At 29.1% G+C, this 10,938-nt stretch overlaps 3 protein-coding genes across 3 annotated transcripts; 1 reads left to right on the forward strand and 2 right to left on the reverse strand.

Moving 5' to 3' along the window:
- Window positions 1-15: 15 nt before the first annotated feature.
- LOC128878238 (transport and Golgi organization 2 homolog) lies at window positions 16-2,129 on the reverse strand. Its single transcript, XM_054126281.1, has 4 exons — window positions 1,279-2,129; window positions 850-1,099; window positions 491-709; window positions 16-410 (listed from the first exon to the last, which is right to left on the reverse strand). The coding sequence occupies exons 1-4, from the start codon at window positions 1,418-1,420 to the stop codon at window positions 191-193; spliced, it is 831 nt and encodes a 276-aa protein (XP_053982256.1). The 5' UTR covers window positions 1,421-2,129; the 3' UTR covers window positions 16-190.
- A 134-nt stretch (window positions 2,130-2,263) lies between these two features.
- On the reverse strand, window positions 2,264-6,244 carry LOC128878216 (solute carrier family 35 member G1). The gene is made up of 2 exons (XM_054126240.1): window positions 5,862-6,244; window positions 2,264-5,544 (listed from the first exon to the last, which is right to left on the reverse strand). Exon 2 carries the CDS (start codon window positions 5,540-5,542, stop codon window positions 4,496-4,498), a length of 1,047 nt encoding a protein of 348 aa, XP_053982215.1. The 5' UTR covers window positions 5,543-5,544; window positions 5,862-6,244; the 3' UTR covers window positions 2,264-4,495.
- Window positions 6,245-6,374: 130 nt separating this feature from the next.
- Window positions 6,375-10,736, forward strand: LOC128878189 (terminal nucleotidyltransferase 4B-like). The gene is made up of 8 exons (XM_054126197.1): window positions 6,375-6,869; window positions 7,736-7,906; window positions 8,112-8,469; window positions 8,636-8,782; window positions 8,926-9,119; window positions 9,205-9,358; window positions 9,436-9,568; window positions 9,640-10,736. The coding sequence occupies exons 1-8, from the start codon at window positions 6,511-6,513 to the stop codon at window positions 9,825-9,827; spliced, it is 1,704 nt and encodes a 567-aa protein (XP_053982172.1). The 5' UTR covers window positions 6,375-6,510; the 3' UTR covers window positions 9,828-10,736.
- The last annotated feature ends 202 nt before the right edge of the window (window positions 10,737-10,938 follow it).

Here is a 10,938-nt window from a genome sequence, read left to right on the forward strand (position 1 = left end):
TCAATAAAATGAATTAAATTGAATTGAATATAAATCAATAAAATGAAAAACTCTTCACAATGATAAAGATATTTTTATAAAATTTTTATTTTTTTATATTAACATATTAATATTATTGTAAATATTTTGAATTTGTAATATAATTAATATAAAACTTGAAACTCAAACATTATTTTTATTTTCATAATAGTTAGTTGTTTCTGGGCATTAAATTATTATTAAATATTTGACGTTTCCATGTTAAATCTGGCATAAGCGTTTCTTCGATAAATGTAATTTTCCCGCTTCCGGTAACTAGCAGTACAGAATGACTTCGTGTACCATAATCATTATTAAGAGATACAAAAATAGAACTAAGTTCTTCATACATTTTTGGAGATCGCTTTTGCAATTCTGCATCTGGTAAATACCTATGAATATTCGAAATATAAGATAGTAACGAACAATAGTAATAATAATTGTGATTCATAATTTTGCAAATAATGGATACCTTTCTTTTGATTTTAAAAATTTTAGAAGATTTTCAATAAGCTCTGCTTGGTTTCGTACTTTAACATTAGTAACAATATTTTTGAATTTTTCTTTCCCTTCTTCGACCTTCTTATAAGGAATACCAAAGCCGCTATTACTGAAACCTAGTACTGCATCTTCGCATGAAAAAGGTCCTGTTGATCTCATAGAACTGCTTAGGTAGTCAACATTTGCATTGCTGAATAAATATAAAAAATTACTCATTTACTAATTGAAAGCATTCCTTATGAACAATACAATGTTTTAATAATGCTACAAAATTATGCTACAAAATGAAACTGTCTTGATTCTGTAGATTTATAAAAATTATTTACATACTGTAAATTAATTAAAACCAAAGCATATGGATTATATGGTTGACCATTTTGATTTTCTTTATGTAATTTGGGCAAATATGAAATTGCAGAATCATTTGAAGTAACAAATTGAGGTATTAAAAAACCTCGTCCCTTTTTCTGAGTATTAGGTGAGTCTTCTTCATTACATAAATTTAAAATAACTCCAGCCTTCCCTGTTAGTGATAGGGCTAGCCATGTTCCTCCTTCTTTACCAGGTGTCATATCAGTACCTGACAAATTGTAAATTACTTTTATCTTCCATGTAAAATTTAATAATGATTTCAATTAGAGCAAAATTAACAGACAAAAACAAAATCTCTTTAAATAATATTTTAAAAACATGAGGTGTAATAATTCATAACAACTATTACACTGAGTATTTCATACAAGAAACTAATTTTGAACATACCTCCCAGACATTCAGGATGATTTTTCCAATAATGGGCTAAGGATGCAGGACGTTTAATATCTTCATCACGATTCGAAGCCAAAATTAATCGATAAGACTCAGAATTAGCATCAGGATTACGATAAATAAATAGGATACACATCTTTGACACTAATCATTGGATTCTTTTAAGTGTGAACGTTATAAGACAATATGAATTTGTATCACGGAAATGTTCTGTTTTACACCACTTTGTAGTTGTCACTGATAAGATTATTACGCAGTTTCCAATCATATATTAAGATAAGATTGCATAAAATGTTTACTATGGGTGGCAAATTATACCGCAGCAATTTTCACCTTTAAATATGAATATCTCTTTAGGTAACACAAATTATAGGTAACAATTCAATTAGATCCCTTACGAAGTTTTCATTATTTTCAAGTTCAAAGATTGCTAGGAGTTCTTTAACAATGAAACATACTTGTTTCACTGATACACTGTGCTGTTTAGATTGTGATGTATTTAATTTATATTAACATTACAAGTAAATTTGTTAACTAAATATAAATAAAAAAATAAAATGATTACAAAAATCAATAATTATTGTTATTCAATTATTAAGAACCGTTTAATATTTATTTATAGAAGTAGACATTACACAGCATTTTGTTAATTTTTTAACTGTGCATATATATATAAGTAACACTTGACAGTTGTGTTTAATAATATAAATATTTTAACAGTGTAATGCTTAAATTGATCTATATTAGTTTAATGACACAACCTATCTAAAATAATGGAGTATATAGAATTAGAGTTGTAAAATGTTTTTTATATACTTTATTTAGCGATAAACAAAACCACATGACTTACTGACAGGCATGTCAGGTGATGACAGGTGACAGGAGCTTATCGCTCGACTGTGCTCGGCTGTGTTCGGCTATCTATAGCCGAGAGCGTATCGTAGGTTAGGTTTAATACAATTCTGCGTTGCTTGATATATTTTTTTATAATATTACTTTATTTACTATCCCTGAAAAAATTTGACAACTTCGTGCATTGTTTCATAAACTCTTTCACTGCAGAATTGTTATTATCGTACATAAATAGCTACTTATAAAACTTCTATTTAATCTGTAGCATAGCACCTCGTCATTTCGGTCCTGTTGTAAATCACGTGGTTTTATTTACAAAGATCTTCCCGCTAAACGAAATATGTGTGTGTGCTGTATGTATAACATATTCATATACCTGTGTGGCAGATCGTTATGTAATTCTTAAACGTTTCGTAATTAGCTTTTAAGTGACGTCATAAAATTCAATGATGCATTTGTAAAAGAAAAAAGAAGCATTACGCGACACAAAAGATTTTAGATTACTTGTAAAGAATTGATTTTTATAGGGATAGAATTAACTATTTTCTATTATCGTAATGAAAACGTGCATTTTAATAAATACAATAATCGTTATTTGAATAAACTTTTACAATCTTAGGTTTTTCTTAGGCGAGCGTAATTATAATTGTTTTAATTATAATTTTTTAATTTAATGAAAATCATAATTGGTAGAAGACATGTAGATTTTCCTATTATTACTATAATGTTACGTCCATCTTGCTACATGGTAACTTTACATCTTTTATATGGCAGTTTCCATGATGCAATATTGTGTAAAAAATACATTTCGATTTGTTGTCTGTTAACGATCAATACTAATTTCATGCAAACAACTGATTGCAACCAAAGGTTACCAACAAATTACGACCTGTTTTTAGAGTACACACACATACGTTTTACAAGTACACACATTAAAATCGCATCTATAAGTACATAACTGATTTTACTGTTAATGTTTTTAGAAACAATTTATATTAAGTTGAGGTAGTGTTTCTTAAACCACTTACTATTACATTATTCTGATGATGAAAAGAATTAACGTAATTCTAATAAAAAATTCAATGTATGTATTATTCGCCACAGACAGTAGTAACTCATAAAGTGAAGTCTGATCTATATTTATATGTACACTTATAAATCAAAATTTACTTGATCATTATACTATTTGTTCGTTGTTGAAAAAACTTTCTCATAATGTTCTAAGTTTAAGTAACACTGCTTCAGTACATTTTATTTAAAGCTCACAAACAGTTCGCATAAAATAATGAAACACTTGTCAGTCCATAATATTTTATATAAGAACGAAAACATAGACGATTATTGTAATTGAAAATTTAAGATGGACACGCTAATAAATTTACAAAATTCGTTGATATTTGTGCAATTTTTAGCATCTTATTTTAATTAAATTATGATATTAATATGTACATTAATAAGAAAATTAAATAATGTTTCGTTATTTTGTACATTTTGTAAATAATTACATATGGAGTTAAATAAAAACTCTGTATCTGTAATACAGAGACTAGACTTTTTAGACTAGACTTTATAGTAACAATAAGTAAACCATTGGAACAGTATAAATATAACAATTTGTAAAGAAACAATATGTTTTCAAACATATTTATATAAAACAGAACATTTCAAGGGTATAGCTATTCTAACAAAAGTAACTGTACATTTGTTCAGAAATCTTATGAATAAGTACCTTTCATGAATTTGAGTACCTTACACTAAAAAGTATAAATCCCCTATTTTATTGCAATAATATAGTAATGGATTTATTATTTAATAAATATTTCTGTAGTGATATTATTATTATGTGAAATTTATTTTTGTAATAGAGATTTAAATTTACTTTGTTTCTGCTAAGTGTTAGTTGTACATAACCAGTGATATTTTACATCATTTAATTTTATACTTCATAATAGTTTCATACATATTAAATTAGAATGACTAAACCAAGAAGGAAATGAAGAGCAGCTAAAAATACATCTATTTTGTTCTTTTTTTATATTGTCCTACAATTAGTAGTAATATTCATTATATGAATCTGCAATATGTTTATATTAATGCGTTTAGTATCGTAATTTTAAAGCAATTCAAATAATTTAAGTAATTTAAGTTCATTTGTAACTATGATAGAAGTATTATTACTTAATATATTAAATATTAAGGGAAGTTTATTTTTCACGAATGAAATTATTACTATAGGCCAAAATGACTACCTTCATGTAAATCATTTGTTTACAATGAATTCAATTATAGTAACACAATTTTAATGTTATGATAGAGTATGATCAATTTTTTAAATTGTCTATTCTTTGTGAAATATAATTTACATCACCAAAATACCTAAAGATTTTTTAACACTAGATGTTTCTGGTAATGAAAGAGCCCACTTTCTTAGTCCTGTTAATAAAACTGAACTTGTGACTAAAATTGCTCCTCCAACTGAATAACGATTTGGTATTTCATTAAAAAATATAACTTGCCAGAAAAAGGCAAAGACTATGTCTGCTGACCTTGCTATTGCAACTGGTCCTGCTTGTTCCATCTGTAAAGCTAACGTTAATAATATTTGACCCCCAAAACTAAAAAGAGCAAGTGCTACAACTAAAAGTCTGTCAGTTCCACAGCGAGGTAAGCAAAGTGCACCTATAGCCCAAGATATAATTATTGTCTGAAATAAGGCAAACGATCCAAAATTTGTCATTATTACTGAAAAATGGAGGCCTTTCAAAGCTCTTAATAAAACATATACATTGGCACCGAATAAAGTTGCAGAGAAAGCTGCTACAGCACCCCATAAATCTCCATGTTCTGTTTTTATATGTCCATCGGAAAGAGACTCTATAGTATGTCCAAAAATAAGTGGTGGACGCGTTATCAGAATCACACCAATCAATGTTAAACAAACTGTAATAACATTGAATATCCCGCAAGGCTCCTTTAAGAAGATTCTTGCAAATATAGCTACAAATACAGGAACAGAAAAAACTACAACAGATGCATCAGCTAGTGGCATATGCCTGAATGCATAAAAACTTAGCATAAGGCCTGTGGTCCCTACAAAACTTCTTAATATTAGCATTAGTCTACGTCCCTTTGGAAAAGGATGTTCTCCTTTATATATCACAATTGGTATTGCTGGTAACAATACACCCACAAATCGAAATGCTGCCAATTCCATTGGATTTACTTCCACCAAACCCTTCACAATGACACTACATAATGAAAAAAACAATGATGATAACGTTGCCAATAGTAAGCCAAGATAAGGGCACGATTTGCACATTAACACTGAAAATCGTTTCTGTCTTATTGTCACATTACTATCGACGTCCCCATCAACTAAATGTTGTAGTTCAACGTGTTCTGACATGTCTGAAAGCAGAAGTACATTCAAATGTTTAAATTGTTGAATGACACAATCGCATGAAAAAAAATACATAAAAATAGAAGAAACAACGATGTTATGTTACTTAAATACTTCACTATCACAGTTTGATTAAGTAAAGAAAACATAAACATTTTGTTAAGAGAGTTAGAAATAAATTCTTAACAGAAAACGATAACCGAAAAATAGATACGATAACAACTTAAATATGTTTGAAGTTATGGAAGTAATTTACTTATCGAACGTATTTGTGATAGTAAGAATTAATAATTCAACTTCGATAATATTAACAAACGTTACTCACCGGTGATAGGTTTACTAATTGGTTAACCACACTGTACTGGTTTATTAGGAAAATTATGTAACAATTAGTACAGTGCATTTATAAATTATATGGAAGACTAAATTAGCTTAGGGTTGTGAATAAAACGTTTTCGTTCATTGATAATGATAGTGTTTTTTACATTGCTTTAATAGCTGACTACTTAGCATTGCCACTCGCGTGAAGTGCAGTGAAGTGGGATTAGGGAAACTCCGGCCAGATTATCTAGCCAGTGCTCTCAAGGGTCATTTACATAGTGTGCCTCCCCAATTTTCATGTGTAAAGAAAATACGTATCCCTTATGTGAGAATGAATTATATTTTTGTATAGAAAGACATCGAAATACTTCTCTTTTTGAAAAAAAAGTTAAACTTATGGAAAAAGTAGCGAGAATCAGCTATTGTTTGTAGCCACCTGATAGCGAGACCATGGAACTCTTATCGTACTATACCCAAGAGCACGAAGTATCCTTCTACAATGTCGTTGTTCATTGATCGTATGTATGAATTTCATAGTGTTCGCAGGTTACAATAAATCAGACAATTTTTCAATTAAAGTTGAATTAAGATTGAAATCGTAGTGTAGTGCGCAAAGACCATTAATCGTGAGATACGGAATCGAGAACTATTTAATGGATCCGACTATCGGTTGGTATCAACCGGAGCAGTTCGGCCCCGCTAAGGATTTGTGGTTGCACATTTGGGAAGCTGAGAAAGGTCTTGATATCTTAACGTTGAAGAATGACTCGTCTTCAAATGTGATGGGTCTGAAGCTTCAACAAGACTTCATAGCATTGGATACTCTCAATTCTCGTACGGTAGACCGAATGCAACATAACACTTGCAATAGCTATTATAATCCATCGCGTAGGAAAGGTGATAATCGTGCTAGTACCTACGGCATGAACTACAATTACGATGCCTTAGTCGGAGAATACGGCGGCTGTCCGTGGCGTGTGCCCAATAAACATTATTCGAAAGGAGTTATTGGGTGAGCATTATTATCGAATGTTGATTTATTATCTACCCTTTGGAAATTAGGCTATTGTGCTTTCAGTGATTAGTCCATATGGGCATGGTTAAGGTTATGTGTCTTGCACGCTCGTTTACAAATAGGGTATATCAGGGTGGTAACTTTGGGATTAGCGATCCTATGAATAAAAACTTGTTTTCATTTTAAATATAAACCCTGTACTATTTCATAATAACGTCTAGTCAATAAATTTTCTTGAATATTCATGGAATTTTAACGATATAATTTTAATATCTGTTTAATATGATATCGTAGCGCACGTGGATGTTTATATAATTCGAGTATTTATGTTTGTATTTATGATATTTCATGTTATTCAGAATTTTGAAAATGTTGATATTGAACTATAATAAACGATAGTATATATTTTCGTTTAACAAGTGTCTAATGCCTCTCCTAGGTGGTGTTTAAATGGTTTTCATTACTGTAAGTGATAATAGTATAACACAGATGTATTGACACTTATAAATCTTGTATAATGTCTGAAATACATGATTAATTTAAAAGAAAAAAATAAAAAAAAAATTGAAAATATAAATTATTGTTAGGTTTGTAGTATGTATGAGTTGTAAATTTAAAACTAAATTTACTCTTTAAAATTTCATTCCAACTAACTCGAAATAAAATAAAAATATAAAACATTCTTTATTTTCTTCAGTATTCAGAAGAATACAAATGTAACATCACTTTTTATTACTAATTTTTTTGCAAAGCAAATATTTGAATTTTAACAGAATTTTTAATGTTCATATAACAATTTATATATCATAAGTACATATTTAAATAAAAAAAGAACTAATATTTAATTTTTTTCAAATGTATAGGTTACACGAAGAAATTGAAGATTTTTTTGCTTATATGTGTCCCTCTAATGAAGAACATAGCTTACGAATGCGTGTTGTCAAAAGGATAGAACAAGTAATATATGATCTCTGGCCAGATTCTAAGGTTGAAATATTTGGCAGCTTTCGCACTGGTTTATATTTACCTACAAGGTACGTATCACTGTACATATTTAAAACAGAATGTATTTAGTAATGTGTTCACATGCAAAATATATAGTACTTTTTCAATCAGTTTTATATCATATATACAGTTAATTATGAAAATATTGATTCTTTCTTAAAAATCATGAAATTAATTAATATCTCATAAAATTTTTAAGCATCATTAGTTCTTATCTTTTACTTTTTCTTTCAGTGATATAGATTTAGTAGTAATAGGAATGTGGATGAATCTTCCATTACGTACTTTGGAACGTGCTTTATTGGATCAAAATATTGCAGAACCATCTTCTATTAAAGTTTTGGATAAAGCTAGTGTACCCATTGTCAAGTTAACCGATAAAGAAACTGAAATTAAAGTAGACATCAGTTTTAATATGAATAATGGTGTTAAATCTGCAGATTTGATCAATTCTTTTAAGAAGCGGTACCCAGTGCTGGAGAAGCTAGTTATGGTATTAAAGCAATTCTTGTTACAAAGAGACCTGAATGAAGTTTTTACCGGTGGAATTTCCTCATACAGTTTAATACTTATGACTATCAGTTTTTTACAGGTATGTGTTTATTCACATTTTTTAAAAACATTTTTAGTAATGCGATAAAATAAAAAATTCAATGCTTAACAGTTGTATTCTGTAAAATTAATTTTATGAAAGATATTTTATGATATTACAAATTAAAAATTGATTCCCCTACCACACAGAAAAAATTTTATTTCAGTTACATCCCAGGCAAAATGCTTATTGTTCAAGTGCTAATCTTGGGGTGTTACTAATAGAATTTTTGGAACTATATGGTAGGAAGTTTAATTATGTTAAAACAGGAATTCGTGTAAAAGATGGCGGTACTTACATATCGAAGGAAGAGGTAAAGTATGTCCTTATGAAATAATTAATTTTATAAAAAACAGCTTGACAAAACAGTATTTGGAATATTTTAAACAATGTTTGAAAGAAAGTAGAATTGTTAGAAATTATTGTGTATATGTGTAACTGCGTTGTATTACTTAGGTTCAACGAGATATGATAGATGGCCATCGACCTTCTTTATTGTGCATAGAAGATCCACTTACGCCTGGAAATGATATCGGCCGCAGTAGTTATGGTGCACTGTACGTAAAAGATGCATTTGATTGGGCTTATTATGTCCTTTCACAAGCAGTTAGTCCTTTAAATATTTTAGTTAACGATGCAAATAAAGTAAGGTGAGATTATTTATACATGTAATAATTGTTTACATATTGTCTGATAATATTTTATACGTATTTTCTAAAAATGTATCGTATTTAGTATACTAGGGAGAATAATTCGCGTGACAGATGAAGTAATAGAATATCGTAAGTGGATTAAGGAAACATTCCCGCTACCTTTAAGCGAGGTAGATTCACTGTCAAGTTCAACTGGATCTGATGCATCAACCCTTTCCGCTCCAGCTAGTGATACGGTATAAAATTATAATTACTTACATATAAAATAATAATTGTTACAAATTAATTACACTCTTACTTTCTATATTAAAAGGATTCTGAATGTAGCCGCGGTAATTCTCCTAACACTGGTGGTAAAGATGAAGACAGGAATAAAGAAAGACATGTATATAATAATCAACATACTCATCATCATTTACAGTGGAAAAAGCCATTTAAAGGAACTGGTACGATTATTTCAACATCATTAATATTTAAGTTTTTTGATATAAAGATATTAATTTCTTAATTGTTACAGGTAATCACCATCACAGTTCCAGAGGAAATTATCATCGCGGAATAAACAATAATATAAGTGGACAAAGTAAAGCGAAACATTCTCTTCATAGTAACGGAAGCAATAACAATAGTCACAGTCCAAGTTCAAGGCCACAAACAGTAAAACGAAAAAAACAGTGCATTACACCTCGTGATTGTGTACGGTGATGAAACGTGCAAAATAATGTTGGACTTTGTTTATTATTTAAGTAGCGAGCTCAGTATCATAATCGTGTGGTGAAAAGACATTAATTAACTTTCATCGCACATCTAAATTATCCTTTCCACTTTAGTGTACAGAGGGGCTCAATGTCTATAACGAAGAAGAGTTGATAAACTCTAACGTTTCTTTTCTTTTTCATAGGGACGAGTAAGTGCCCCGAATGTAGTTAAGTTCTTCATTTCACCAAAAACATTTTTGTGTTCTGTACGGAAGTTTACATACCAAAGACGTACAGAATTGTAATATAGATTGGTTTAGTTTCTACTTCATCTTTGCATTACTGCACATATTACAAACAACGTTAACAAAATTGTATAATATTTTATTAATTATTCTTTATAAAATTACAAGCTTATTGCAATTTTTGAATAGCAATTGTGTTCATAAACATGATAAACTCATTGTAATACATTTATATAATACGAACGATATATACAAAGATTATTTACAGTGCAGTTTTCTTAAAGATTTCATGAAGCTGTAAAACAAGCTCTAATAATGATGATAAAGACTTAGTTTTCTATATGGAACTATATTCTTATAACAAAGGGATGACAGAAAAATTGGTGATATTGGGACTTACCTATTGTAAATATTGTAATATACATTATCAAACATAGAAAAATAAGTCTAAGAGTTACCTACTGAATTTTTTTATTTTGTACGTACCTACAATAGTGTTTATTACAATAATTTTATCATTTTAAGTCATGGATATGCCTATGACTATGTGAGAATTATCTATTTTTTCTGTAATATGTAAGTCCAGTATTGTTGTGAAAATGTTTTGGTATACTTTTCGGATTTAAATAAAATTATAAGTGTGCTGGTGATCAACAAATTTTGAATAAAAATATTTTTGAAAATACTAACTCATCACTGAAAAAAAATACACTTTAGATTTTTACAGTGTGTTCTTTAAAATAGTAATTGTGCATAATGCTTTACTTTTTATACAAATTTGCTGATTTCGTAATGCTAGTTTGTAATTTTTAGTCTCCCCTGAATAATAATACATTATTTTTATATTATCAAGTAATAGTAAGCATAGATACG

The sequence above is a fragment of the Hylaeus volcanicus genome, chromosome 1 (genome assembly GCF_026283585.1).
Source record: "Hylaeus volcanicus isolate JK05 chromosome 1, UHH_iyHylVolc1.0_haploid, whole genome shotgun sequence".
NCBI classification, from domain to species: domain Eukaryota; kingdom Metazoa; phylum Arthropoda; class Insecta; order Hymenoptera; family Colletidae; genus Hylaeus; species Hylaeus volcanicus.